Source organism: Pristis pectinata, chromosome 3 (assembly GCF_009764475.1).
Source record: "Pristis pectinata isolate sPriPec2 chromosome 3, sPriPec2.1.pri, whole genome shotgun sequence".
NCBI lineage: Eukaryota > Metazoa > Chordata > Chondrichthyes > Rhinopristiformes > Pristidae > Pristis > Pristis pectinata.
In genome coordinates, this window is record NC_067407.1 from 42,635,269 (window position 1) to 42,659,974 (window position 24,706).

General features: G+C 39.0%; 1 protein-coding gene across 1 annotated transcript in view; it reads left to right on the forward strand.

Moving 5' to 3' along the window:
* The window catches only part of dock7 (dedicator of cytokinesis 7), a 137,597-nt gene that overhangs the window by 97,937 nt on the left and 14,954 nt on the right, over positions 1–24,706 (forward strand). Inside the window, exons 36-44 of the mRNA XM_052010963.1 lie at positions 2,619–2,715; positions 3,711–3,845; positions 5,831–5,983; positions 6,104–6,262; positions 7,617–7,717; positions 9,259–9,451; positions 12,179–12,322; positions 17,778–17,909; positions 18,175–18,189. Coding sequence (XP_051866923.1) covers positions 2,619–2,715; positions 3,711–3,845; positions 5,831–5,983; positions 6,104–6,262; positions 7,617–7,717; positions 9,259–9,451; positions 12,179–12,322; positions 17,778–17,909; positions 18,175–18,189 — 1,129 coding nt within the window. The remainder of the gene's footprint in view (positions 1–2,618; positions 2,716–3,710; positions 3,846–5,830; positions 5,984–6,103; positions 6,263–7,616; positions 7,718–9,258; positions 9,452–12,178; positions 12,323–17,777; positions 17,910–18,174; positions 18,190–24,706) is intronic.

Sequence of the window (24,706 nt, forward strand, 5' to 3'; positions counted from 1 at the left end):
TTATTCTTGTTGCTGGTGACATTTTGTATCTGTAGGCAGTCACTAATGATGATGATGATGATGTTAGTAATGTTAACCTCCACAGTGAATTTAGATGCATCTGGTTAGATGAGGGGCTGGTGATAGAGCTCACGTAGATATTGGATCACTAACATGTTCCTTAATGATTCTGTCCGCAATACAGGAACACACAATAATGTGCATCTGTGTAAGTTTGAATGTATGTGGACTGATGTATACTGTGAGTGAGAAACAAATTCTTCCACATATGTTCAATGTTTTGCTTCATGCTTTCTTGGTCACTAAGTTACTTACACTCCCCTAGGGTTTAGTCCAAATAATAATTAGTAAAAGTTTATTTTAGTATATAAGTACAGTTAGCATATCAAAATAAAAGGTCATTTAAAACCATAAAAGACTCCACCTATCTTCATCTATTGACCTATTGAATCTTCTAGTGCACTTGCTATTTCTCTGCATTTAATTCAATGCTGAAGAGGATGCTTGCTAGGCACACCACCTGGACATTGAGAGTTGTGGTGGAACTCTGCTTGCACTGGTTCCTTTGCTGATCTGCATGTGGCTTGAAAAGTAAAGCACTAAAACTGCATTTACATAAAGTTTGCAGCATGAATAGTGAAATGTGAAATGCAAAATGTGACATTTAACAATCTTGTTCATGTTTAATTCTGCAGTTTCTTCGGGTTGAAAGTGTTACATGTATTAAAGAGATATGTACTGCTATAGAATTCCATACTTTAAGTTATTACATTACTTTTCTTTAGATGGTTACATAGGCACATAATTAAAATACATGACTGGCAGTTTCACGTTCTAATTTAAGTATGCTGAGATCTTGCAAATTAAAACTTCCCTTTCTTCTTTCTCCATATGTTCCCCTGTAGGGGAACATAGGACACCACCTAAGGATCTTGCATCTTTATTTCCAACCACATTTTCATTTATTTTGCAGTAGCATTAAATTGCTTAAAGCTGTGCTGTAAACCTTCTTCATTTTATCCCTTTATAAGAAGACAAGAAAATATTAGCAGGAGTAGGCCACCAAGCCCCTCAAGCCTGCCCTATTTCCATCCTTATATATACAGTCCAACCAGCATAGAACATAGAACAATTACAGCACAATTCAGGCCCTTCGGCCCACAAAGCTGTGCCGAAACGCAGCCACCACGTTCGTGGCTTAACCACACACTTGTTTACATCCTTAGCTTCATTTTATCCTTTAATCACTGTTGAAAATTCCACATTGGTAATTAATTAGATTTGAAACCTAGAACAGTGCAGTACAGGAACAGGTTCCTCAGCCCACCTTGTCTGTACCGATCATGATGCCAATTTAAATTGCACATCTGCCTGCACTTGTTCTATATCCCTCCATTCCCTGCCTGTTCATATGTCTGTCTAAATGCCTCCTAAACATTGCTGTTGTATCTGCTTCTTGACATTTCCATCCTGGGAAAAAGACTCTATCTACACTCTATATGCCTTTCATTATTTTATATACTTCAATCAGGTTGCACCTCAGCCTCTGATGCTCCAGAGAAAACAATCCAAGTCTGTACGACCTTTCCTTATCACTAATACTCCTTAAGACAGGCACCATCATGGTGAACCACACCCTCTCCAAATCCTCCACATCCTTCCTGTAATGCAGCAACCAGAACTGCACACAATACTCCACTTGTGGCCTGACTGAAGTTTTATACAGCTGCATAACAGATGTTTTAAGCTGTAACAGACTTTATACAGATTTGAAGTCAATAGAAATGGTTGACACAAAAAGGAAGATAAGCATTGAAGAATATATTTATATTTGCTGTAAAAGTGATGATATCTAGAAAGACCTGACTCTTGTGTTACTTGATTAATTAAGGCATAACATATAAATAAAGGTATCTGTTGGGTGTGTTTCTGGAGAAGATTACATACAATTATAGAAAGTACCATTTTCTTTCCTGATCAGCAATTCTTTTTCCCTCCCCAACTTCCAGTGACTTGGGCAGAACTTTTGCTTTACTGTATGAGTTAATGTTGTATTTTTCAGCTTTCCTAGTGACTCAGTGTGCAGTCACTTGCAGTTTGTAAAACTGATCTACATGGTTCAGCAAGTTCCCAGGTTATTGGTCAGCTAATTTCAATGGAGGAAGCAGTAAGAGTGTATATTTTGTTTTAGCATTCCTAGGAGGGAGAATTAACCAGCATTTCTATTTCAAATTGTTTATCACAGAGTTCTGCAGATTTACTGAGAGATAAAATGATGCAAACAGGTTGGCTTTTTTTTTACCTCAGGATGTTCATGATTTAGGCCAACACATTTAGTGAGGAAGTGGGGCCTGCTGTTTCTTTGGCACCAATTCATAGAACTACCATGTGCCCATAGGGAAGAAAACTAAAGACAAAACAAAATATATTGATTTCAAATATTAATTTTACATTATAAATTTGTAGCACGCAGACTAACTTGAAAGTATGCATCTTGATAATCCTTCAGATTAAATAAATCTGCCATCTTTAGTAGTAAATTATGGATGAGTTCATAACATTTAAGTACACCAAGCAGAAATCTGAACAGTTCCTGACAGTATATTTGTATATGGCAGATCAAGGGCTGAGTTGGAACATGAAGCACTGATTGATGGTAACCTCGCAACAGAAGCAAACCTTATTATTTTGGATACTTTGGAAATAATTGTTCAGGTAAGAGAACAAAAACTAGTTACTAGAAAATCTAAAGACATAGGGAAGTAGCATTGACAGGGTTAAAAATGTTCTGCTGTATGTGTTCAACCATTTTCAACTCCTATTTATATGACTTTAGTAATAGGCCATTTGGCCCATTGAGTTTATGATAGCTTTCAGAGCAACCCATCAAACCTACTCCCCCACTTATTTCCTCTCATATGCCCATTAACACATCCCCCCCCCCCACTGATTTTCCCAATAGCCATCCACACCAGGGGTAATTTACAATAGCCAATTAACCTAACAACCAGCATGCCTTTAGGACATGGGAGGAAACTGTAACTCCTGGGAGAAATTCATGGAATTACAGGGAGGACATGCAGACACCACACAAACAGGAACAGAATTGACACCTGAGTTGCAGGAACAATGAAATACCCCCACTATCTGCAAAACACCTGTGTTCTTTGCGTGATTTCAAACATCTTTCCCATTTAATTTACACATTAACCTAGATTCAACATAATCTAGATTACAGTGCCTTCTATCTTGAGATCATGAAAAATTCAGGCTGTGTTCATAGGTTGAAAATTTTTTTTCTTTCAGTTGTATAAATTGATATATGCATAGTCTTGACTATTTTTGCAAGGTGTAAAATTTCCTTAAAGTTTGCAAATAGAAATAGAATTCTTCAAAAAGGAGTGTCTCTGAAGGGCAGAAATTTATGTAGAAAATGTGAGGTTGGAAGTTATTTTACATCATTGATACTGAATAGATCTGACAGCGAACTGGGAACTGACAGTGGAATATGTTGGCTAGGTCAGCTTTACATCTACCCAGTACTGCAGCTGATGGATACCCTGTACTCTCAGGATCAATATTCTTTATATCCATTGACCATGCTGAGTAATGTTTTCAAAAGAATTGAAACAGTTTCACTGTTGACACTGTAAAGCATTTTGTTGAGTGTTTAAAATTGTTACTGTAATCTTTATTTTCTACTTCTACAGACTGTTTCAGTGACGGAGTCTAAAGAGAGTGTGCTTGGAGGGGTCCTGAAGGTTCTTCTTCACACTATGGCCTGTAACCAGAGTGCACTTTACCTACAGCATTGTTTTGCCACACAGAGAGCCTTGGTGTCCAAAGTAGGTTCAAGTTCAAGTTATACTTTATTGTCATATGCTATAAAAACACATGGAGGAACGAAATGTCGTCTCCCCCAGACTCTCACAACAAAGGACATACATAGAACAGAGGACATACAATAAACACAGACAAAAAAATTGTGCAAGTACAAATAGTGCAAAGAAGCGGTATATACAGAATACAAAATTATTGCAGGGTTAGTGTAAAACCGAGTTGGATGAAGAAAATACAGAACTCAGTATGTTGCACTAAATGTATAAATTACAACAGATGAATGTTCAGGACTTCAATGTATGCCTACAAACCATCCAGTATTTTGCTCAAGGGCTGCTCTCTAGAATTTTAACACACAGTGCCATATTAAGATGTGACATAAGATGGTAACTTGAGCTTCATGATCAATTGGTTTCAGTGAAACCCATCTGAATTATTGTTGTGGGAAGCATTCCATTACCAAAGGATGAGAGAAAATATCTGGGATCAACAGTTTTATTAGTTCCATTGGACATTTTCATTTATTCTACATTTGTTGAGATAACTTGGTAACATGCTCCTGTTTTTATCACGGACAACATGAAGTGGAAAGGAAACACCACCCCCCCTAACCCCCCCCCATATCTAGTCTGATAATATTAATTGTGAGGAATTCAGGTTTGAAGTCAAATGGAATTAAGTTCTATTAAACTACAAAAAGACCTTTTCCTCCTTAGTTTTGTCTTGCTGGCTTTCAACTTCTACCTTGGTATTTGAAACTTTCATTGCACTGACATTTTGATGATATTCTGCATAATCTCAAATTTTAAATTAAAGCTTTCTCTCTTCCTAAATGGTTAAAAAGTAAATTAAAATTCTGCATTTTGTGGGATTGAATTAAGTCCATGTAATCAATGCATTTTCTTTCTTGTTTGTAATGATTTTATGCAGAAGGAATTTGTCATTGTTACTACCCATTCCTGGGGACATTGGAAGAATGCAAAAAAATCCATCCATAATGTGGATCTAGAAGTAGATTAGTTCCTCTAATCTTCATTTATGACTTGTTTAGAGCTACTGTGATGAGCTTCACTGTGGATCTAGTACATGGGGCAGCCCCAAACTTTGTGTACTTGAAGCAGTGCCCTAAAAGAGTGAAAGATTGCTCCATTCACCAATTGAGATACTACATTTTGGTGAATGTAAAAGATCATAAGTGTGATTTTACAGTATTGTATGGTGAATTAAATGCAAATCCATCAATTTATTGAACAAGATTTTAAGGGTATTTATTACAATTCAGATATCACACTAATATATATGAGAAAGAATCCATTCAGTTTCTTTCAGTTCATATCTTGAAACAAGAGAAAGAGCAAAACACCAGTCACCTACTGATCTCTTTTGACAAATACTGCATTTTCTGTTTTTGTGTCACCCATTGATAATTAGCCTTCCTTTGATCCCAGAGCCAAATTACATTATTTTCCACGCAGAGAACCTGAACAATGGATTTGGATGGACAGATAATCATCATTGCCGTGTCTGATCTTAAATCTTGATTTTAAAAGTAGCATATTTTCAATAGTAGCACAGCACAGGAGAGATGAATTCAGAAAGGATGAAGTATATTTGACTACTTAAAATTGGACACTGGAAAACCCAGCCTTAAATGAACTGGTGGTACACTAAAGCTGAAACATTGTGAAAAGGGGGTAATCAGGGGTTAGAGGACTTATCTGATACCATCAACTTAGATATGGTCATCACCCACTCACCGTATTAAGGGATTTTCTGTGACTCTCCGTGTTTAAAATGTACTTATACTTCTTATTACTATTGAAGTAAATTACACTCAGTATGTAGTAGGGAGAGTCTTTGTTCATACCTCTAGTGGGAAATGTACATCATTGGATATTGGAGAAAATATAAATCATTGCCTTCAAAACTATAAGACAAGAAACAAGGAATTTAAAAGGCTGATGAATTTGATTTATTTTTGTTGTTACAGTTTCCTGAACTCCTTTTTGAAGAAGAAACGGAACAATGCGCTGATCTATGCTTAAGGCTTCTGCGACATTGCAGCAGCAGCATTGGCACGATCCGAGCACATGCCAGTGCCTCGCTCTACCTCCTCATGAGGCAAAATTTTGAGATTGGAAATGTAAGTGTTTCCATTATTGTTTGAACTTTGCTTAACCTCTTCAGATGTTGTATTTTCTAATTGTTGTTAAAAATCAAATATGAGCAGGAACATTAGGTAATTAACTGTTTTTGCTCACAGAATTTTGCAAGGGTGAAGATGCAAGTAACCATGTCCCTTTCTTCGCTGGTTGGAACATCCCAGAATTTTAATGAAGAATTCCTTAGACGTTCTTTAAAGACAATACTGACATATGCTGAGGAAGACTTGGAATTGCGAGAAACAACCTTCCCCGACCAGGTATTTTATTACATAATACAGTTTAAAACTACAGGACATCACAAAGTCCTTTGCAATTAATTCAAAAGTTTTTATGACTCTTGTAAAGAAGGAAACTGTAACACAGCAAGGTCAGACACATCCATGACATATATGGCCAGATAATCATCTTTAGTGATGTTGGTTGAAGAATAAGTATTGGCTGGGAGAACTGGAGGACTCCCTGCTTAACTACAAATAGAGCAATTATATCTTCTAAATCTACCTGCAAGGACAGATAGATGCTTGGTTGAATTTAGACATACAGCTCAGAAACAGGCCGTCAGCCTACAGAGTCCATGCTGATCATCGAGCCATTTATACCAATTCTACACTAATGCCATTTTATTCTCCCTACAACTCTCATCAACTCTCCCAGATTCTACCACTCACCTACACACTAGGTGCAATTTATAGTGGCCGGTTAACTTACCAACCTGCATGTCTTTATGAGGTGGAAGGGAACTGAAGCACCCGGAGAAAATCCACAGGGAGAACATGCAAACTGCAAACAGACAGCACCGCAGGTCAGGATTGAACCTGGGTTGCTGAAGCTGTGAGGCAGCGCCACTGTTGCCATCCCTTCTTATCTGAAAGATGGCACCTCCTGCAGTGCAAAACATCTTCAGTACTTTATTGGAGTACAAACATGGATTATATGCTCGTATCTGGAATAGAACGTAAACTCACCAGCTTCTGATTCAGCAAGACTGCTACAAGTAAGCTAAAGATAATACCTAATTGCACTTAACTGATTTCAAAGCCTTTTCCTCAGAATTTTTAAAATGCTTCTAACTGGAGTCAGAAAAACATTGTTGGATAAAAAAAATCATAAATACAACCCCATTTGATTTTGATTTCCAAATAAACAATATTCTGCTTCTCTTCCTGAAGCATGAATTTGCACTGTTGGGAAGGGGAGCAGACGATATCTTGGAATATGGAAAGAGAGAGGACTGTGCCAGACCTGAAGAAGCTTTTTGTCAGAGGGCTAATTTGTTGAATGTCTGCTGTCGAATGCTTGTTGGGAAGGAGCCTGGTCTTTGTAGGATGCACTCTCTGAAACTCAGGACATTTGTCTTCTTGCTCATTTTAAGAATACATATCTGTGATTGATGTGCTGGACAAGTCATTTTTTAAAATTTTGATGTATAGTATTTAAAAAAAACTTTGATTTGGCTTTGCATGACTTTTTGCTTAAATTATAATTCTCTTTGTGTTCTCTTTTTCCTGCTTGGACTTGTTTTTGAATAATGCCTGAAAAAATGGTTCAAACAACTCTGGTTATCCTTCATGGTTGGAGTAAATATTTCAGTTTCACTGCTGTTCATTATAGGTACAGGATCTGGTTTTCAATCTTCACATGATCCTGTCGGACACTGTGAAAATGAAAGAACACCAAGAAGATCCAGAGATGCTCATTGATCTTATGTACAGGTACATCTTGCAAATGTTCAGCAGCTCTCAAATGGATAATGTGGGATACTTTCTATATTTCCTCTAAATTCATTCCCTTATCCCCTGCTTTTCTCAAGGGTCTGATTCATGAAGCCACATGGGTGCCACCATTCCTGGTACCTCACTCCGGCATCAAATTGCCAACAGGCATTTGTTCCATACTTATCCAACAATGCAGCATGCACTTCAGAGCAGGAATCAGTGGATAGAAATCTAGACCAGGAACTTAGCTGGGAGTTTCCACTACTACCCTGAGTTTTATTGGCTTTTAATATCTGGCTTGTCCTACACACTAAGTTCCATTTGTTATGCTTCTGATCCAATCATGCAGTTGTTTGAAAGTTGGGGAAGAAACTGCTTAGCCTCCAACATAGAAGCTAGTGGTTGAGACGTGCACAGGAGTGGCCACTTCTTGTAGCTATTAGAAAAGTACCTGCCTAGCGTTCTGTGTGCTTCCCACACAAAATATGTAAGTTCGGTGACTCATCTGAAAAAGATTTCTCCAGGCTGTTCCAAAATGTAGAAATCTAATTTAATCATGAATGTCAGTAATATCTAAGAAATGTGTTTGAGAAATTTCCATTTAAATTTTGAATAATATCTGGCAGAACAGTTATAAGTTTTCTCAAGCTTAAATGGTGGAGGGATCCCCCATTTTGAACAGGATAACATTTGAACTATTGTTACATCACCAGAGGTAATGAGAGCATTGAAGTATCATGCAAGAAGGATCTGGTTCAACTGAGCTGATTTTGACTGTTCATCTCTCGTAGCCAAAACCTACCACATGGATGCCATCTCATGCCAAATTCGGTATAAGAGTAATCATGCAGTTTTAAACATTCGTTGTTATTCTGTGCTATAAATGAAGCCTCTGTAGATTGTAATTGGTAATAATGTATCCAGTAAAGGAAAATGGAATAGAGTATTGGTTTAGAAGTATGGGCTAGATGTGTATAAATATTTACTTATATTAAAATGACTAAGGAACAGAATCTCTGGGAAACAAGTCATTTGGCTGGTTCCAGAAATAGATGAATAATGTAACTTAGCAACCAGCTGGAGAATCCCTGTAAAGCATTGATTAATCCACCATCTAGTAAACAATTGAATCATGCAACTAGAATTTCAAGCTTCAATGCACGATCTAATTTCAGTAACAGCACCCACTCACATGTCATATAGAGTAAAAAAAAGTCAACCAGTATTGCTTGTAGCTAATAAGTGACCCCTGATGGCCACTGTACATTTGTGGTGGTATTTTCTTTTGTTGTTGAATAGTCAGCCGTTGCTTATTATTTAGGCTCAAAGATGAAGTGAAATGCTTAAGAGCTGGATTGCACTTACTGAGCCATGTAGAGATGAATCAATATGTTTAGGAAAGAAGAAAATTTGAAGTTGGGGGTGGGGAAGTAGAGGCAGAGAGGAAGAAAACTAAAAATAAATGGTATACTTGGAATATTTTAATTTGAAGCTGCATGTTTACTGGTTTATTTTCTTTTCCGTCTTACATCTGTTAGGATTGCTAAAGGGTACCAAACATCACCAGATCTGCGTCTGACGTGGCTCCAAAACATGGCTGGAAAGCACTCAGAGAAGAGCAATCGTGCTGAAGCAGCACAGTGCCTGGTGCATTCAGCAGCACTTGTAGCAGAATACCTAAGTATGTTGGAAGATCGCAAGTATCTTCCAGTTGGATGTGTGACCTTTCAGGTAGGGTTGTACGAGTTGGATACTCTTTTTTTTCTCCCCCTGCATAAAATTATCTGGTAAAATAGAAGCTGCTTCCTTTATCCTCTCATCTTTAGGTATTCCTGGGGTGTATGTTAATGCAGCCTGATGCAAAGTGAAATTCCATCCCCAGAAAGGAATAGAAAGATGTACTGATAGGGTGAGCTGAAGTACAATGGAAGGAGGCTCCTGTGGGGTACCAGCACTGGCATAGACAAATTGGGCCAAATGACTATTTCTATTGTTTGATGTGATCTTCATTATCGAAACATCCCTTTACTTTCAGCTCAGGATCACACCCTACATAGTGGTATGATGCTATGAATTTAGGTCAGATGGAGAAACACCTGTTTTATATTTAACCTCCCAATATACAGTACCTAAATTTAAAGCCCTTCGTTTGGACGTAGAACCACAGCCAGGTTGATGACCATTCTGATGAATGGTCATTGACCTGGAATAGTAACTTTTTCTCTCTCCATAGATGCTGTCTGACTTGCTGTTTTTATATCACAGCCAGGTTATCTTATTTTTCAAAATAAATGCAGGAGAGGGCCTTTCCTCACCTAAGGCTATTGTTAAGTCAATCTTCTTTCTTCTAACAACATGCTACAAGTAAACACATGACACTTTGTAATGTAGCATACTGAATGGACTTTGATGTACTGTGCAGTGGATGGACTAAGTGCTTTGAAAGATAGTAGCTTTTCTGCTTCTGTGCCTTTCAGGCTCTTTGAGGAGCTATTGAAACCAATACTCCTTTGTCTTCTTCATATACCATATTTTAAAAGCATCAGACCTACATTTCACTGGCCTTTTATGGTAACAGTCTATTTATGTGAACATTTGTACTTGTTTACTCCAAATATACTTTCTCAAACAGAACTTCCTGATTCAATATGTTCGAAACTTTTGAAAAGCAGACCTTATCAACAGTTGTCACTCATTACTAGTTTAGTTGGCTGTTTTACCTGTGCATATTAGGCAAGCCCTCAGCGTTGGGCTTGGATGAAAGGGGATGATGTAAAACTTGGCCAATTCTTTGTCCTCTATTGGCAAATTCACCTCGTGTCATGAGAACGTAAGAAGTTGATCCTGGAGTAGCCCGTTTGGAGCCTTTGCCTGCTCTGCCATTTAGTAAGATTTTGGCTACTGTTTTATCTCAATGCCATTTTCTTGCACCAACTTTGTATCCCTAGATTCCCTTAGTAGCTAAAATTCCAACAATCCGTTCTGAGTATGCACATTAGTTGAACCTCCACAACCCATTTAGAGAATTCCAAAGCAACACACACAAAATGCTGGACGAATTTCTTCACATCGAGGGTGGAGAGTCTTTGGAATTCTCTAGACACGAGAGATCTTGTAGATGCTGGAATCTGGAGCAACATACACAAAATGCTGGAGGAACTTAGCAGGTCAGGCAGCATCTGTGGAGGGAAATAAACAGTTGACATTTCGGGTCGAGACCCTTCATCAGGACCTCAACTATGCTGGATGCTTGTAGGCTTTGCTGACTGAGTCACTTTAAGATCATCTGCTGAAGGTAGTACTCTGTATGCAATCCAAAAGCCAATAAGAGCATGCAATATCTATGGCTCTTTTACAGTGAGGATTAGGTACAGCAAGATTTCAAGAAATTCAGCATTTCTACTGGCCACTAGTGGAATTCTCCCCCCAGGCTCTCATTGAGAAGCTGGATCAAAGCAAAATACACTCCTCAGGAGGAGTGACTAAAAAACCCAGGATGAGGTCCACAGGCAAGCTAGGAGGCATGTAGGCTGTGCTCCAACCTTCCTCCAGCGTGTGGACTTCTAGCCACTGTGGGAGATGTCCACTGGGCTCTTTTCCCACTCCATAGAGAAGAACCTTTGAGTCACTGATTTTGCTGTTTATCACCTGTTCAGATGGCCAACTTTTGCTAAAATTTAGACAGTCACTTATCGCTAGCACTTATTTACATGCACTTAGCTCTGGCCTACATGTAGTTGACTCCTAAATGCCCTCTGAAATGGTTGTACGAATCCCTCAGTTGAAGGGCAATTTGAAAAGCAAAAATAACACCAGCAATTCTCAGATCCTGAACTAGGAATAATGAAAAAAGATAAACTATGCAATCATGGATCTGTTCCAGGACTGGTTGAGGGACTGCTGGGCTTTTTAATACTCTGTAAATGCAGCATTTGTTTGTGATACATTTTTCTCTTATGTTCCCTATCTCTTCTCTGTCTTTGCTGCTTTCTGCATTTCCTTCCCCCATTTTACATACACCTAAGTGCTACTTTCACAACATTCAAACTTATCACCAGAGGCTGCACTATACTATCATTCCATTATTAAAACAGTTAACCCTTTCTTTGTATTAGAGGACATTCACAACAGCTGCAGTTGTAGGGATAGCCCTACATCCACAGCATTTCTCCAGTAAGATAAAGTGGAACAAAGCCTAGGTCAGGATTTGCCAGTACTATAGAGGCATGATCCCCATGGGGACGCTAGAAATTCCCACATAATGGGCTGAAGTTAATAGGTGACGTTAATAACTCTTGACAGAAATACAGGCAAGTTGCTTTTCATGATTCTTATTCTTCTGAGTGTCCTGTAATTGTGGAGACTTTAATTAATAATGAGTGTTATTGATTAGCCTAATGAAAAGCTTTCTGTCATTGTAATTGTCTATAGTTTAAACCTTCCTCTGTTTCCTTCCAGAACATCTCTTTTAATGTTTTGGAGGAGTCTGCAGTTTCCGATGATGTCCTGTCACCAGATGAGGAAGGAATCTGCTCTGGGAAGTATTTTACAGAAGCTGGTCTTGTAGGGTTGATGGAACAAGCTGCAGACCTGTTTTCAATGGTATTTCTTGTTTCAGTTTTTTTGCTATCTTGTGCTGCTGCCTTGGTGGGTGGAATGATATCCATGAAGGGAACCAGGCCAAGTTAAATGGGAATGAAATAAAAATTAGTGAATAACTATACTGTTTTATTTACATCTTTTACAGATAGGCATGTATTATTTGAAAATAATGAGTTTAAATTAGTTAAGTAGAGTCTATATTGGGTACATTGTACATAGACCATCAAAAGAGTGGGCTTAATGATCTTAATGGTCTCTTCTGATTTTACATTCCTTATCTTCTAATGGGGTAAAGATCATTTATTGTGTATATGTATGTGTGTGCATGCACAAGAGCACGCACGTGTTTTTTCCCTGTTTATCTACTTGCAAAGTGCTTCTGCATGACATTTTGGTGGACTTATCCAGTATCAGTGACAAATCCAATCCCAGATTTGTCGTGTGCAGAGGGGAAGAGTGCCTAATGTTTGGTTCCTTGATCTGTTTTCTACACTTTGAGTTCTGCACACAAATGATTCTGGAAGAGTTCATTTATAGACTCCGGAACATAAGGTAGGGTAGGAAGCCATTTGGCCCATTGTGACCAGGCTGATCAATACGGATATGTACTGGATAAAAACGAGTTGAAAATCTCAATGGTGCACACAAGTTTGGGGCCATCAGGAGCCATGGGAAAACATCTCTGGCATTTCACCTAGATAAGAGTTGTTGCATGGAGTCTTCTGTAGTTTAAGGAAAGCTTGTTCAGGCCTCTTAGTGAAATTTTATTTAGGCAACAAAACATTTTAAAGAAAGCTTATGTGTTTGGTAGAATGTTTAGCCCAGCAACATAGTGTTTGTATATCAACATACTATATTACAATGTGCGGAGAACAAAGTGCAAAGACTCATGACTCAATTTCCATCTGTCCCAGTCTATAGAACTCTTTGTTGCTTTTGCATAGTTTACGTGCAGCACTGAACAACTACTGTCAGGATGACTACAGGGAATATTTTCTTATGTCCCTTATGCAGCATAAATCCATTTACATCGAGATCAATGATTACTAGGAGAGTAGCCCATTTATTCTTCCCTTAACAAGCATATATGAATTTATGTTTGGATTACATTTTCAAGTTATTTTGGTGGAACTTTGTATTGGTATTGGTTTATTATTGTCACTTGCACCAAGGTACAGTGAAAAACTTGTCTTGCATACCGATTGTACAGGTCAATTCATTACACAGTGCAGTTACATTGAGTTAGTACAGAGTGCATTGAGGTAGTACAGGTAAAAACAATGACAGTACAGAGTAAAATGTCACAGCTGCAGAGAAAGTGCAGTGCAATAAGGTACAAGGTCATAACAAGGTAGATCGTGAGGTCAGAGTCCATCTCATCGTATAAGGGAACCGTTCAATAGTCTTATCAGTGGGATAGAAGCTGTCCTTAAGCCTGGTGGTACGTGCCCTCAGGCTCCTGTATCTTCTACCTGATGGAAGAGGAGAGAAGAGAGAATGACCCGGGTGGGTGGGGTCTTTGATTATGCTGGCTGCTTAATAGTCCATTTCATTTGGTGAACATTCATCTTTCACAACATAAACTGTGCCCTTTGTTGTTCAAGATGTAGGTAAATGTAACTCAGGAGTTAAATGGAGTACCTTAGCCACAGATCTTTGAATATCGGGTATATGTCATGAGTTACAACATGAGCTCCTTATAGAGAACAGTTACAGCACAGAGGAGGCTATTTGATCCATCAAGTCCATACTAGCTCTACCCCAGCATGAACCCCAGCTTTCCCTGCAAACCGTTCCTTCCAGATATTTACCAGATTCCTTTTGAAAGCTACCGTTAGAATTTTTTGAAGAGGTAACTAAGAGAGTTAATGAGGGCAAGGTGTTGGATGTTGTCTATATGAACTTCAGCAAGTCCTTTGACAAGGTCCCACGTGGAAGGCAAGTCTGGAAGGTTAGATCTCATAGGATCTAGGGAGAGCTGGCTAAGTGGATACATGCAGCAACACACAGAATGCTGGAGGAACTCAGCGGGTCAGGCAGCAGCTGTGGAGGGAAATGAACAGTCGATGTTTTGGGTCGAGACCCTTCTTCAGGCATCCCTCCATTGATGCTGTCTGACCCGCTGAGTTCCTCCAGCATTTTGTGTGTTGCTCCAGATTTCCAGCATCTGCAGTCTCTCTTTTGTCTCCTAAGTGGATACATAATTGGCTTGATGGTAGGAAGCGGGGTGATGGTGGAAGTTTGTTTTTTGGACTGGAGCCCATGACTGGTGGTGTGCCACAGGAACTGGTGCTGGGTCCATTGTTGTTCATCATTTATATAATCGATTTGGATGAGAATGTACAAAGCATGGTTAGTAAGTTTGCAGATGACACTAAAATAAGTGGTATCACAGACAGTGAATAAGGTTATCAGAAATTACAGGGGAATCTTGATCAGCTAGGTAAGTGGGCCGAGGAATGGCAAATGGCTTTCAATTCAGTTAAGTGCGAGGTGTTGCACTTGGGAAGTCAAATGAGGGTAGGACTTTCACAGTGAACGGTAGGGCCTTGGGCAGTGTTGCAGAACAGAGGGACCTAGGAGCACAGGTACTTAGTTGCCTGAAAATGATATCACATGTAGACAGGGTGGTGAAGAAGGTCTTTGGTACTCTGGCTTTTATCAGTCAGGGCATTGAGTAGAGGAGTTGGAACGTTATGCTGTACTTGTTTAAGATGTTGGTGAGGCCGCACCTGGAGTATTGTGTACTGCTTTGGTCACTCTGTTGCAGGAAAGATGTCACACAGCTGGAAATAGTGCAAAGAAGATTTACAAAGACTCGAGGGTCTGAGTTATAGGGAGAGGTTGGGCAGGCTAGGACTTTATTCCTTGGAGTGTAGGAGACTGAGGGGTGACCTTAAAGAGGTGCATAAACTTATGAGGGGCATAGATAGAGTGAATGCACACATTCTTTTTCCCAGGGAAAGGGCATAGTTTTGAGAGAGGAAAGATTTAAAAGGGATCTGAGGGCATTTTCTTCCTGCAGAGGGTGGTGAATATGTGGAACGAGCTGCCAGAGGAAGTGGTTGAGGCAGGTACAGTGGCCCCCTCCATGGACTCTCTGTACACCTCGCTACCTCGGTAAAGCAGCCAGGATAATCAAAGATCACACCCACCCCAGACATTCTATCTTCTACCCCCTCCCATCGGGCAGAAGGTACAAAAGCCTGAAAGCACCTACCATCAGGCTGAAGGACAGCTCCTATCCCTGTGTTATAAGACTATTGAATGGTTCCCTTGTATGATAAAATGGACTTTTGACCTCACAATCAACCTTGTTGTGACCTTGCACCTAACTGTCTACCTGCACTGTACTTTTTCTGTAGCTCTGACACTTCATGCTGTACTCTATTACTGTTTTACCTTGTACCACTTCAATGCACTGTTGTAATGAATTGATCTGTATGGACGGTATGCAAGACAAGTTTTTCACTGTACCTTGGTACCTGTGACAATAATAAGCCAATTTACCAAATTTACCAGTGACAACATTTAAAAGACACCTGGATATACATGGATAAGAAAAGTTTAGAAGAACACGGGCCAGATGCAGGCAAATGCGACTAGCTTAGGTGGGCATCTTGGTCAGCATGGATGTTTTGGGCCGAAGGGCCTGTTTCCATGCTGTGTAACTATGATTTTATGAATCCCCCCTCTACTACTACACCTGGCTGAGTAAAGATGTTTTTCTGCATGTCACTTTTGGTTTTTTTGCCAGTCGCCTTCATTCTGTGTTCCCTGGTTCTTGATCCTCCATCAATGGGAACAATTTCTCTCTGCCTTCTCTCTCTCTATACCCTTTGTAATTTTAAATACCTCTATCAGATCTTCTTGCATCCAGTCTTCTATCAACCACTGGCATCATTATGGAGTCTGTATCACAGATGTATATTTCACAGGTAATTTAGCTTTTTGCTGCAATACTGTTTCTGCTGCAACTGTAGAGAGTGTGTTTGGTACAAAGGATACTGAGAATTCAGAATGATAGGAAAAAACATGGAAGGAGGCTATTCAACCTCTTGAATCTCTGGTGTGTCAATTTAAAAGCAATCTAGCTCCTCCCACTCCCCTGCTCTCTCCCCACAGATCTGCAAATTCTTTCAGGATTGCGGGGAGAGGGCAAGTGACTGGGACTATCTTCTCCAGCTCCCTTTTGACTGCTATAATTGAATCCACCTCCACTTTTTACACAGCAAGCTTCAGACAGGCTGCAGAAGATCTACCAAAATGATTTAAGGGATGATGGACTTTAGTTATATGGATAGATTGGAGAAGCTGGGGTTGTTCTTCCTGGAACAAAGGAAGCTGTGAGGGAATCCATTGGAGGTATTTAAAATCATGAAAGGAACAGAAGATAGAAATAGTTTCCACTGGAAGAAGGGCCAAGAACCGCTTGCTGTGTAAAAAAAAAAGCTTTACCTCGTGTTATCTTTGGTTCTTTTGCCTATCACCTACATTCTGTGTCCTCTAGTTGTTGACCCTTCCCCCAGTGGAAACGATTTCTATCTACTACGCCTGTTCCTAAAGCCCGGGATCCCTTTAACCACTTTCTCAACATTCAGCGATCTATCCACATGTCTCTCACTTCCTCTACCACTTTTAGAATTGTGCCCTCCAGTTTATATTGCCTTTTCTCATTTTCTTCCAACCAAGATGACAAACATTGCATTTCTCAGTAATAATTTTTATTTGCTATCAATCTGCCCTTTCTTCCTTGAAACTGTTACTGTCCCTCCATGGTTTGTGTCATGTGCATATACATATATATGTATGTGTGTGTATGTACTGTACGTATATATAAGAGAAACAGTGGTCCAAGTTCCAGCACTTCCTTCCAGTCTGAAAAATTATTTTCATTACTACTTTCTGTCCTGTTACACAACCAGTTTTCTATCCCTGCTGTTTCTTTCATTCCTCAGCCTTCAACCTTAATGACAAGCTTATCACTTTATCAAACATCTTTTGAAAGTCCAAATATACTTTATCAACTGTGCTTCCTGCATCAATCCTCTCTGTTACTTCATCAGAAATGGATAAGCATCTCCAGACTATAATACTGTTGATTTATTGAATAATGAACAGTCATCTTTGGTAACAGCTAAGATGGTTGTCTATTCATGGGAATCAAAGTTAGGTTGCCCATACAATCGGTTCAAAGGTCTCCTTCACCCTCTCTATCTATAACTGAGCAGTGTTTCATGTTACACAGTTGAATTAGTGACCACTAACAGACACAGAGAAATAATGCTGGAAGAAACTTGTCAGGCCTCTTGATGCAAGGAAACATTCTCAAAGGATTGTTGATGCCTGTGAAATGATAACTTGCCTTGAATGTACTTTCTTTTTAACAAACTCTGTTGCATATAAGGCTCATTTTTCTCACTATTATTAATAATTTTTGGCTTTCCAAAAACAGGCTGGAATGTATGAGGCAGTTAATGAAGTGTACAAAGTTCTAATTCCAATCCATGAGGCCAATCGTGATGCAAAAAAACTGGCGACTATTCATGGTAGACTCCAAGATGCATTCAGCAAAATAGTTCATCAGGTAATTTAACCTTATGGTCTTCATTTAAATTTAAATTCAAATGTTTTGAAAAAATATCATTGTGAATATTTCAATTAGGTAAGTTCTTAAAGTATTGACTTTCATTCAGTTTTCCTTTAAGAATCACACAATTGGAAATATGTATCTGGAAGTAGATATTTAAATTTGTACGTGCATGCTTTTCTTTTTGCACATGTAATCCCAACTTTACAGGAACTTTTCTGTCGTGTGACTATTTGACATGACTCTACTTTCTGTTATACAGAGTACTGGCTGGGAGGTAGGTGTCACTTCAGTTGATGTTGGAGCACTAATGTTTATTATAAGACTCATGCGAATGCTTTGCCCGTGTGTGCTGCCTGTGGGTATTCTGTTGTTGTCTAGTTATGAAGTCATTTCTCTTGATCTCAGAATTGTAGATTCTTCTGCTGAGGTCACGTGAAATGCCTTTGGATGAACAGATCTCACAGACGGTGCATGTCAAGTAAACATTTTCTCACTAATGAAGAGTCCTGTGAATGAGTCACTTCCATTATCACTAGCTTTTAATTTTTTGTTTCACAGACATCTTATTGCCTTTCACTGCTGCTGGCAGTAAGGTTTTTATTTTTCTAGTTTTGATTTATACATTTTTTTTCTCAATGCAATTATTTATGTTCATTGTTCACAAGTCACACATTGCAACATTGCATGGTAAAGTATCTACCTAGCCTGTTTGCTTGTCCAACTGTGATCACTGTTAGCTTCCTTTACTTTCTCGATCATTTATCTTGTGGTGTGGTGAACATGTTAACCCTCTTATACAGATGCTGCCTGCTGTGCTGTGCTGTTTGAGTGGGTTTGATAGTTATTGTCTTTTTTTTAATTTACTTTTATTGCTGGAATTTATTGGTTTTTTTTGTTTCAAAGATCCCGGCCCTGATTAAAGTAATTTATGTTTTCTCCCCTCTCTCCCTTTTGCTCGCCCTGGTGCTGGCCCCTTCTTCCCACTTTTATTACTTTCCTATTGTGGTAAGTTTTGCACTTTGTTAATCTATTGCAATAGCTGATGCAATCACTGAGCTGTCCTTGTTGGGGGAAAGAAATTAGATTTGCTGTCAATCGCATAACTTTTTATTTTCTTCTCTGGGCACTTTTTGTGTTGCATTCCACATACCTGTATTTATTATGTTGGAATCAAGATGGTGTCTGGTGTGACTAAATATTCTAATAATTCTGCAACATTCACTCCCATAAGCTTACATTTCAACATTTTTTTTCTGTAGTTATTGTTAATTTTAGTAGAGTAAGAGCTGAGGCAAACAATCCTACCCCAGGATTAGCAGTTTTGCTACATCCTCTCCATTTTATGTTTATTACCGCAACAGTTACTTGTTCACTCCAATAAATTCAACAGAAGCAAATACCTGAATATTATCACAAAGCTTTCGTAACTAGTTATCACAGAGTGGTTACAGTATAGCTGAAGGCCATTTGGTCCATCAAGTCCATATAAGACCTTATATAAGAGCAATCCAGCAGTCCCACTCCCCCACTTGCTCCCCACAGCTCTAAGTTCTTTCCTTTTATTTATTTATCCCATGTTCTTCTGAAACTCACTTCCTGGACAGTGCATTCCAAATTCTAACCAGTCACTGCATAAAAAGGTTTTTCCTCGCGTCAGATTTGGTTCTGTTGCCAGTCACCTTCATTTTAGGGCTTCTGATTCTTGATTCTGTCTCTCTATCCACTAGGTTGATACCCTTCATGAGTATAATACCTTTATCAGATTCTGGCACAACTTCCTCTCTTCTTTGGAGAACAGCACCAGCTTCTCCATTGTATCCACATAATTAATGCCTCTCCTGTGGAATCATTTTAGTAAATCTTTCCCTTAACCACTCTAAAGTCTTTACATCTTTCCTTAGGGGGGAGGCCCAGAACCAGATAGAATACTTCAAATGTGACCAAGCCAGTGTTTATATAGATTCATGATTTATGTCTCTGTTTATGGAGCCCAGGATCCTGTTGCTGTTAAACCATTTTCTAAACCTGACCGACTAATTCAAACGAACAATGCACATAACATTCCCAGATCTCTCCGTCTTTTAGAATTGTGCCCTCTAGTTTACATGGCCTCTTCTCATTCTTCGCAAAAATATCATTTCACATTTCCCAGCAGTAAATTTCATTTGCTATCAGCCCATTTCCACCAGCCTTTCTATATCTCATGATCTCAACAGGTTGAGACTCTCTGGTCCAGCTGTGGTCTGGCAACTCCTGTGATCCAGCATATTCTGAATCTGTAGTACAGATCTATACTTATTAACTTATTCTAAATAAGATTTAACTAAGATCTTAAAATTAACTGTTTTAAACTCATCTGTAGCTAATCAACATATCAATGCAACTTCTGCAATCTCAACTGACAGAGTTTCCAGTTTACGGAAATTCCGGGTTACGGGCAGTTCTTGGAACCCGTATGTAAGTCGGGGAGTGTCTGTACTTAAAAAGAACAGTCCCCCTGCTCAGAGGAAGATGATCAGGGGGCAATTCCTGTGGTCAGACACCGGTCAGGTCTCAAGGGTGCCAGACTAGAGAATTTCAACCTGTATTATATCCTCACAGTTCACTACACCTCCAAGTTTTGTGTCATCTGAACATTTTTAAATATGCTCTGTATACCCGAGTCCGAATGATTAATAAATATTAAGAAAAGCAGTGATCTAGTACTGATCCCTGGGGAAATTACACTTCCCTTCAGTCTAAAATGCTTTTCACTTTTATTGTTTCATTTAACCAGTTTTCTGTCCGGGATATGACAGCTTCTTTTATTCCAGTGCCTTCAATTTTGATGATAAGCCTATTATTATATGCCACTTCAACCAACACCCTTTGGAAATCCGTTTACACGTGAACTGCATTTTCCTCATTGACTCCCTCTTATTATTGGTGGATCTCTGTTAGTGCCTTGGTATAAACATATCTTAGACCTGTGTACTCTACTTTGATCAGGTCCTATCAAAAGATAGTTTATTTCTATTTCTGATGCTATTTAATTCTTCCTATCCTTCTGATATATTTTTAAGAACATTTCAATGCTACTTTTCTATACCCCTCCCCCTGCTGAATTAGTTTAAATCTCCCTGCCCAAGACCAGCCCCTGCAAGGACATTGGTCCCAGCTTTGTCGAGGGGCACTCCGTGTTTCCAGTCCAGGTCCCACCTCTCTCCAGAACAAGCAAGTTTTTCATTGCACCTGTGCACACATGTACTTGTACATATGACAATAAACTTGGTTTTGACTTTGACTTAACTGGTCCCAGTGCCTCAGGAATCTAACACCTTCCCTTTTGCAACACCTCTTCACCAGTTATAGTCCTGCTAAAATGTTGATGAACTGTGTAAAGCTACCTCACAAGATGATTTTGCAAGTGATGGCCAAGCTCAAATAGCTGATTTTTGTTGGATTAATATTTAATGTTCTGCAAGCCTAGGAAGTTTGTAAAGATTCTGACTTTGCTAAGTTTTAATTAGATAATAAGTGAACCATGATTCTCAAGACAGCAGAACTATTGTGAACATCCAGCCTGATTTTCCATTTGAATGCTAGCCATTGTATGTATGGGTACTACACCCAATGTATGTTGTCCCTGGTGGAATGGAACCCAGCTTTATTTACAGGCTCAGGTCATTTAAAAGGCAAGGCAATTTCTCAATCCATTCCAGCTCTCCAGCAGGGCATCCCATCTGGAAAGGGGAAAGTGCTGGTGGGTCAGTTCCACTAGCTGTTGTCCAGAAAGCCATGAGGCCTGCCGTGATGCTGCCCGGTCATCTGACCCCATGTTACATTGGATTTGTTAGAATCTTTTTATTTGCTTCCTGTTGCTCTTCATTCTTCTGACCTACTTTCTCTAAGTACGCTTTAAAATGAGCAGCATTATGGATACCAGAGGACTTTCAGGTGAAAGAGTAGGAACAACTTCCAGACGTGCTACTCTTTACCTAGGGCTATGATAGAAGCAGGCACTCCACTTCACAGGAATCTCTCAATCCCAAGACAGTGTATGAGGAGTTCAGATCTAAACATTTTCGGTGTATTAGATGAGTAACTGTTCTTTGGAGGAACATGACAAGAAAGGCCTATATTGTCTAATATCTTAGTTATGTATGCAGTGGTGTCTGGCATTGAAGATTCCATGGAATTGGTATAAAAGAATTAAGAAACTATTGCATTCAGTTGTCATAATTTCTCTCTCAGGAGTGGTGTTTGCCTTGTGAGGACCCCAAGCTGAGATTCATTTTTAGAAATAATTTTATGAACACCGTTTTAATGTGGTGTGGTCATGAATGTGCATGTATGATTGTAAAAGGAGTTGTTGCATGAGATAATATGAAAATAATTGACAAAATGGTTAGGGATTTGTCATCGTCATGAACCTGCTCTTTCACTGGCTGATTTGGACTCCCAAGAATTATGATTTTCTGTCAACTCAATCCACCAAAAACAGATAGTCTAACTGTTTATTTCATTGGTGTTTCTGGGACATTTATGCGGTATGGTTCTGATTACATAATAAGTGATCATACTTAATCAAATTACCTTTCAATCCTCTGCATACACAAGGGAATACTAGCTAAGTTTGTATGTGCAAGTCCTTAACCCTCTAAATCCATTATCATTCTGATGAATCTGTGCTGCAGCTCCTCCAAGGCCAAACATTCTAATTGGACAAGTGGTGCCAAAAACTAAACTTGTATTTCTGGCTGGGATCTAACTCTCTGTAAAACTTTAGCATAACTTCCTTTCCTTTGGTTTCCAGCCCCTTTGAAATGAAGGCTGCTTGCTACATCGATAAGCACATAAGAAAATAGGAGCAGGAGTATATCACTTGGCCCCTCAAGCCTGCCCTCCATTCAGTATGATCACAGCTAATCTGCCCCAGCACCTTCTCCTCTGTGCCAGTTCCCCATAGCTCTCAATTCCTTAATCTTTCAAAAATGTATCCACTTCCTCTACCAGTAACCCCAATCATCTCACTTCCACACCCTCCAGGGTAGAGAAATTCCAGAGATTACTGCCCTCTATGAGAAGGTTCTTTTGCAACTCAACCATAAATAATCACCACCTAGTAACTTGATTATGTATTTTTTAAGTGATCTACTTGCTTTTAATGATTTCTGGTTGATTTCCCTGTTCTATTTTCTTTTTCATACATTCTAGTTTTTTCAATTTATTTTATTTTGGTTGCAAAGAGGATGGTCTCATACTTATCCATATAAAACTCCATTTGCTCTTCTTTTGCCCACACACTTAATCTGCTGCATCTCTATACTGTTTAGATCATTAACTTTTGCTTTTATTCAAGGACAAATACAACCATCTATTCCATCATCCCAGATCATTCATGAATATGGTGAAAAGTTGAGGCGCCAGAGCATCTCCCTGGAGAACATCACGTTTTACATCCCACCATTCAGAATGCATATCCTTTCTTCCTATTTCCTGGACCAATTTCCAAAGCAAGTCCGATTCAGTTCAGTCTCATTTTTTCTAATATTCTCTTGTGCACACCACATTGAATGCCTTGTCTAAGTCCACAAAAACAACACATTTAAAGGTTCGGTTATCAACCTTATTTGTGACTTCAGAAAATTCATTTTGTCAGACATGACTTAACTGTAATAAAACCATGCATTTTATGTAAACATAGGTCTTTCAAACACATTCATGTGGAAATTTTTTTACTTAATGCTTTCTAAGTAGCAATTGGGAGTGAATATTGCATGAATTTATGTTAAATCACCTCAGCCTCCTCTCCTGCACGTTGCAATTTCTGCAGACTTAAAGAAATTAATAATCTATTGTGTTGTGGCTGATCCTCATGTTGCTTTTTCTGCTGTTACCTTCTGTGCCTTTGTTTTGCTTGTAAACTTTCCATATGTTGCAAATACGTAGGAAATATAAGTTACATAGACCAAAACAAACCTAAGAATATTCATATGGAGAAAAGCAAACATAGAAGTACAGATAGGGAAGGCAAGTTTTATTTCCCTGTTCTACAATATTATCAAATTAAGCTGGAAGGTACTGTTGCCTAATCTATAGTTCTTAAAAACTATCAAAGAGGGCAAAAGAGATAGGCAACAGCCTGCACACTTGTCTCCTCAATGGCATAAATGCTGCACAGTTGAAACAGTTCCACATATTGAAGTACAAACTGCTGTTGGCGAATACCTTACAGCAATAAGAATAAAGCAGTAAAGAATGCAAGTTTCATTCAATGGCATCTTTCTGGGAAAAATTGGGTTATGCAGAAAGTAGCCAGGCAGCAGCAAGGTTGCTTCAGATTGGTCCACAATACCATCTTTGATCTCCAGTTAGGGCCTTTTGACAGAGTTATGGCTGTTCTTCATGCTGACTGGAAAAAAAACTATTCAGCCTAAACCCACTCCTACCTTTGAATCCACAGCCTCGTATTATTTATGCTGATCATGTGTTCATCCAGGTACTTTTTAGTGTCAGAAATATTTCTGTCTCAACCACTGATTTCCAGATCTCCTCCATCCTCTGGTGAAAGTAAAATCCTTAATTAATTATCTCATCCATTGCCAATTGCCTGAAATCCATGTCTTTGGTTTTGATCTCTGCTAAAAGAAGAAGCTCCTTCCTTTCCACTATATGATAGAGACATCATTACATGTTAAAAGCTGCACTTTGTCCAGAAATGGGGAATATTTTAGGCAAGAAGAATTCTTCAAAAGCTTTCTTTTGTTTTAAACTTATAGGCAGCATGCACATACACCTAAAAATGACAG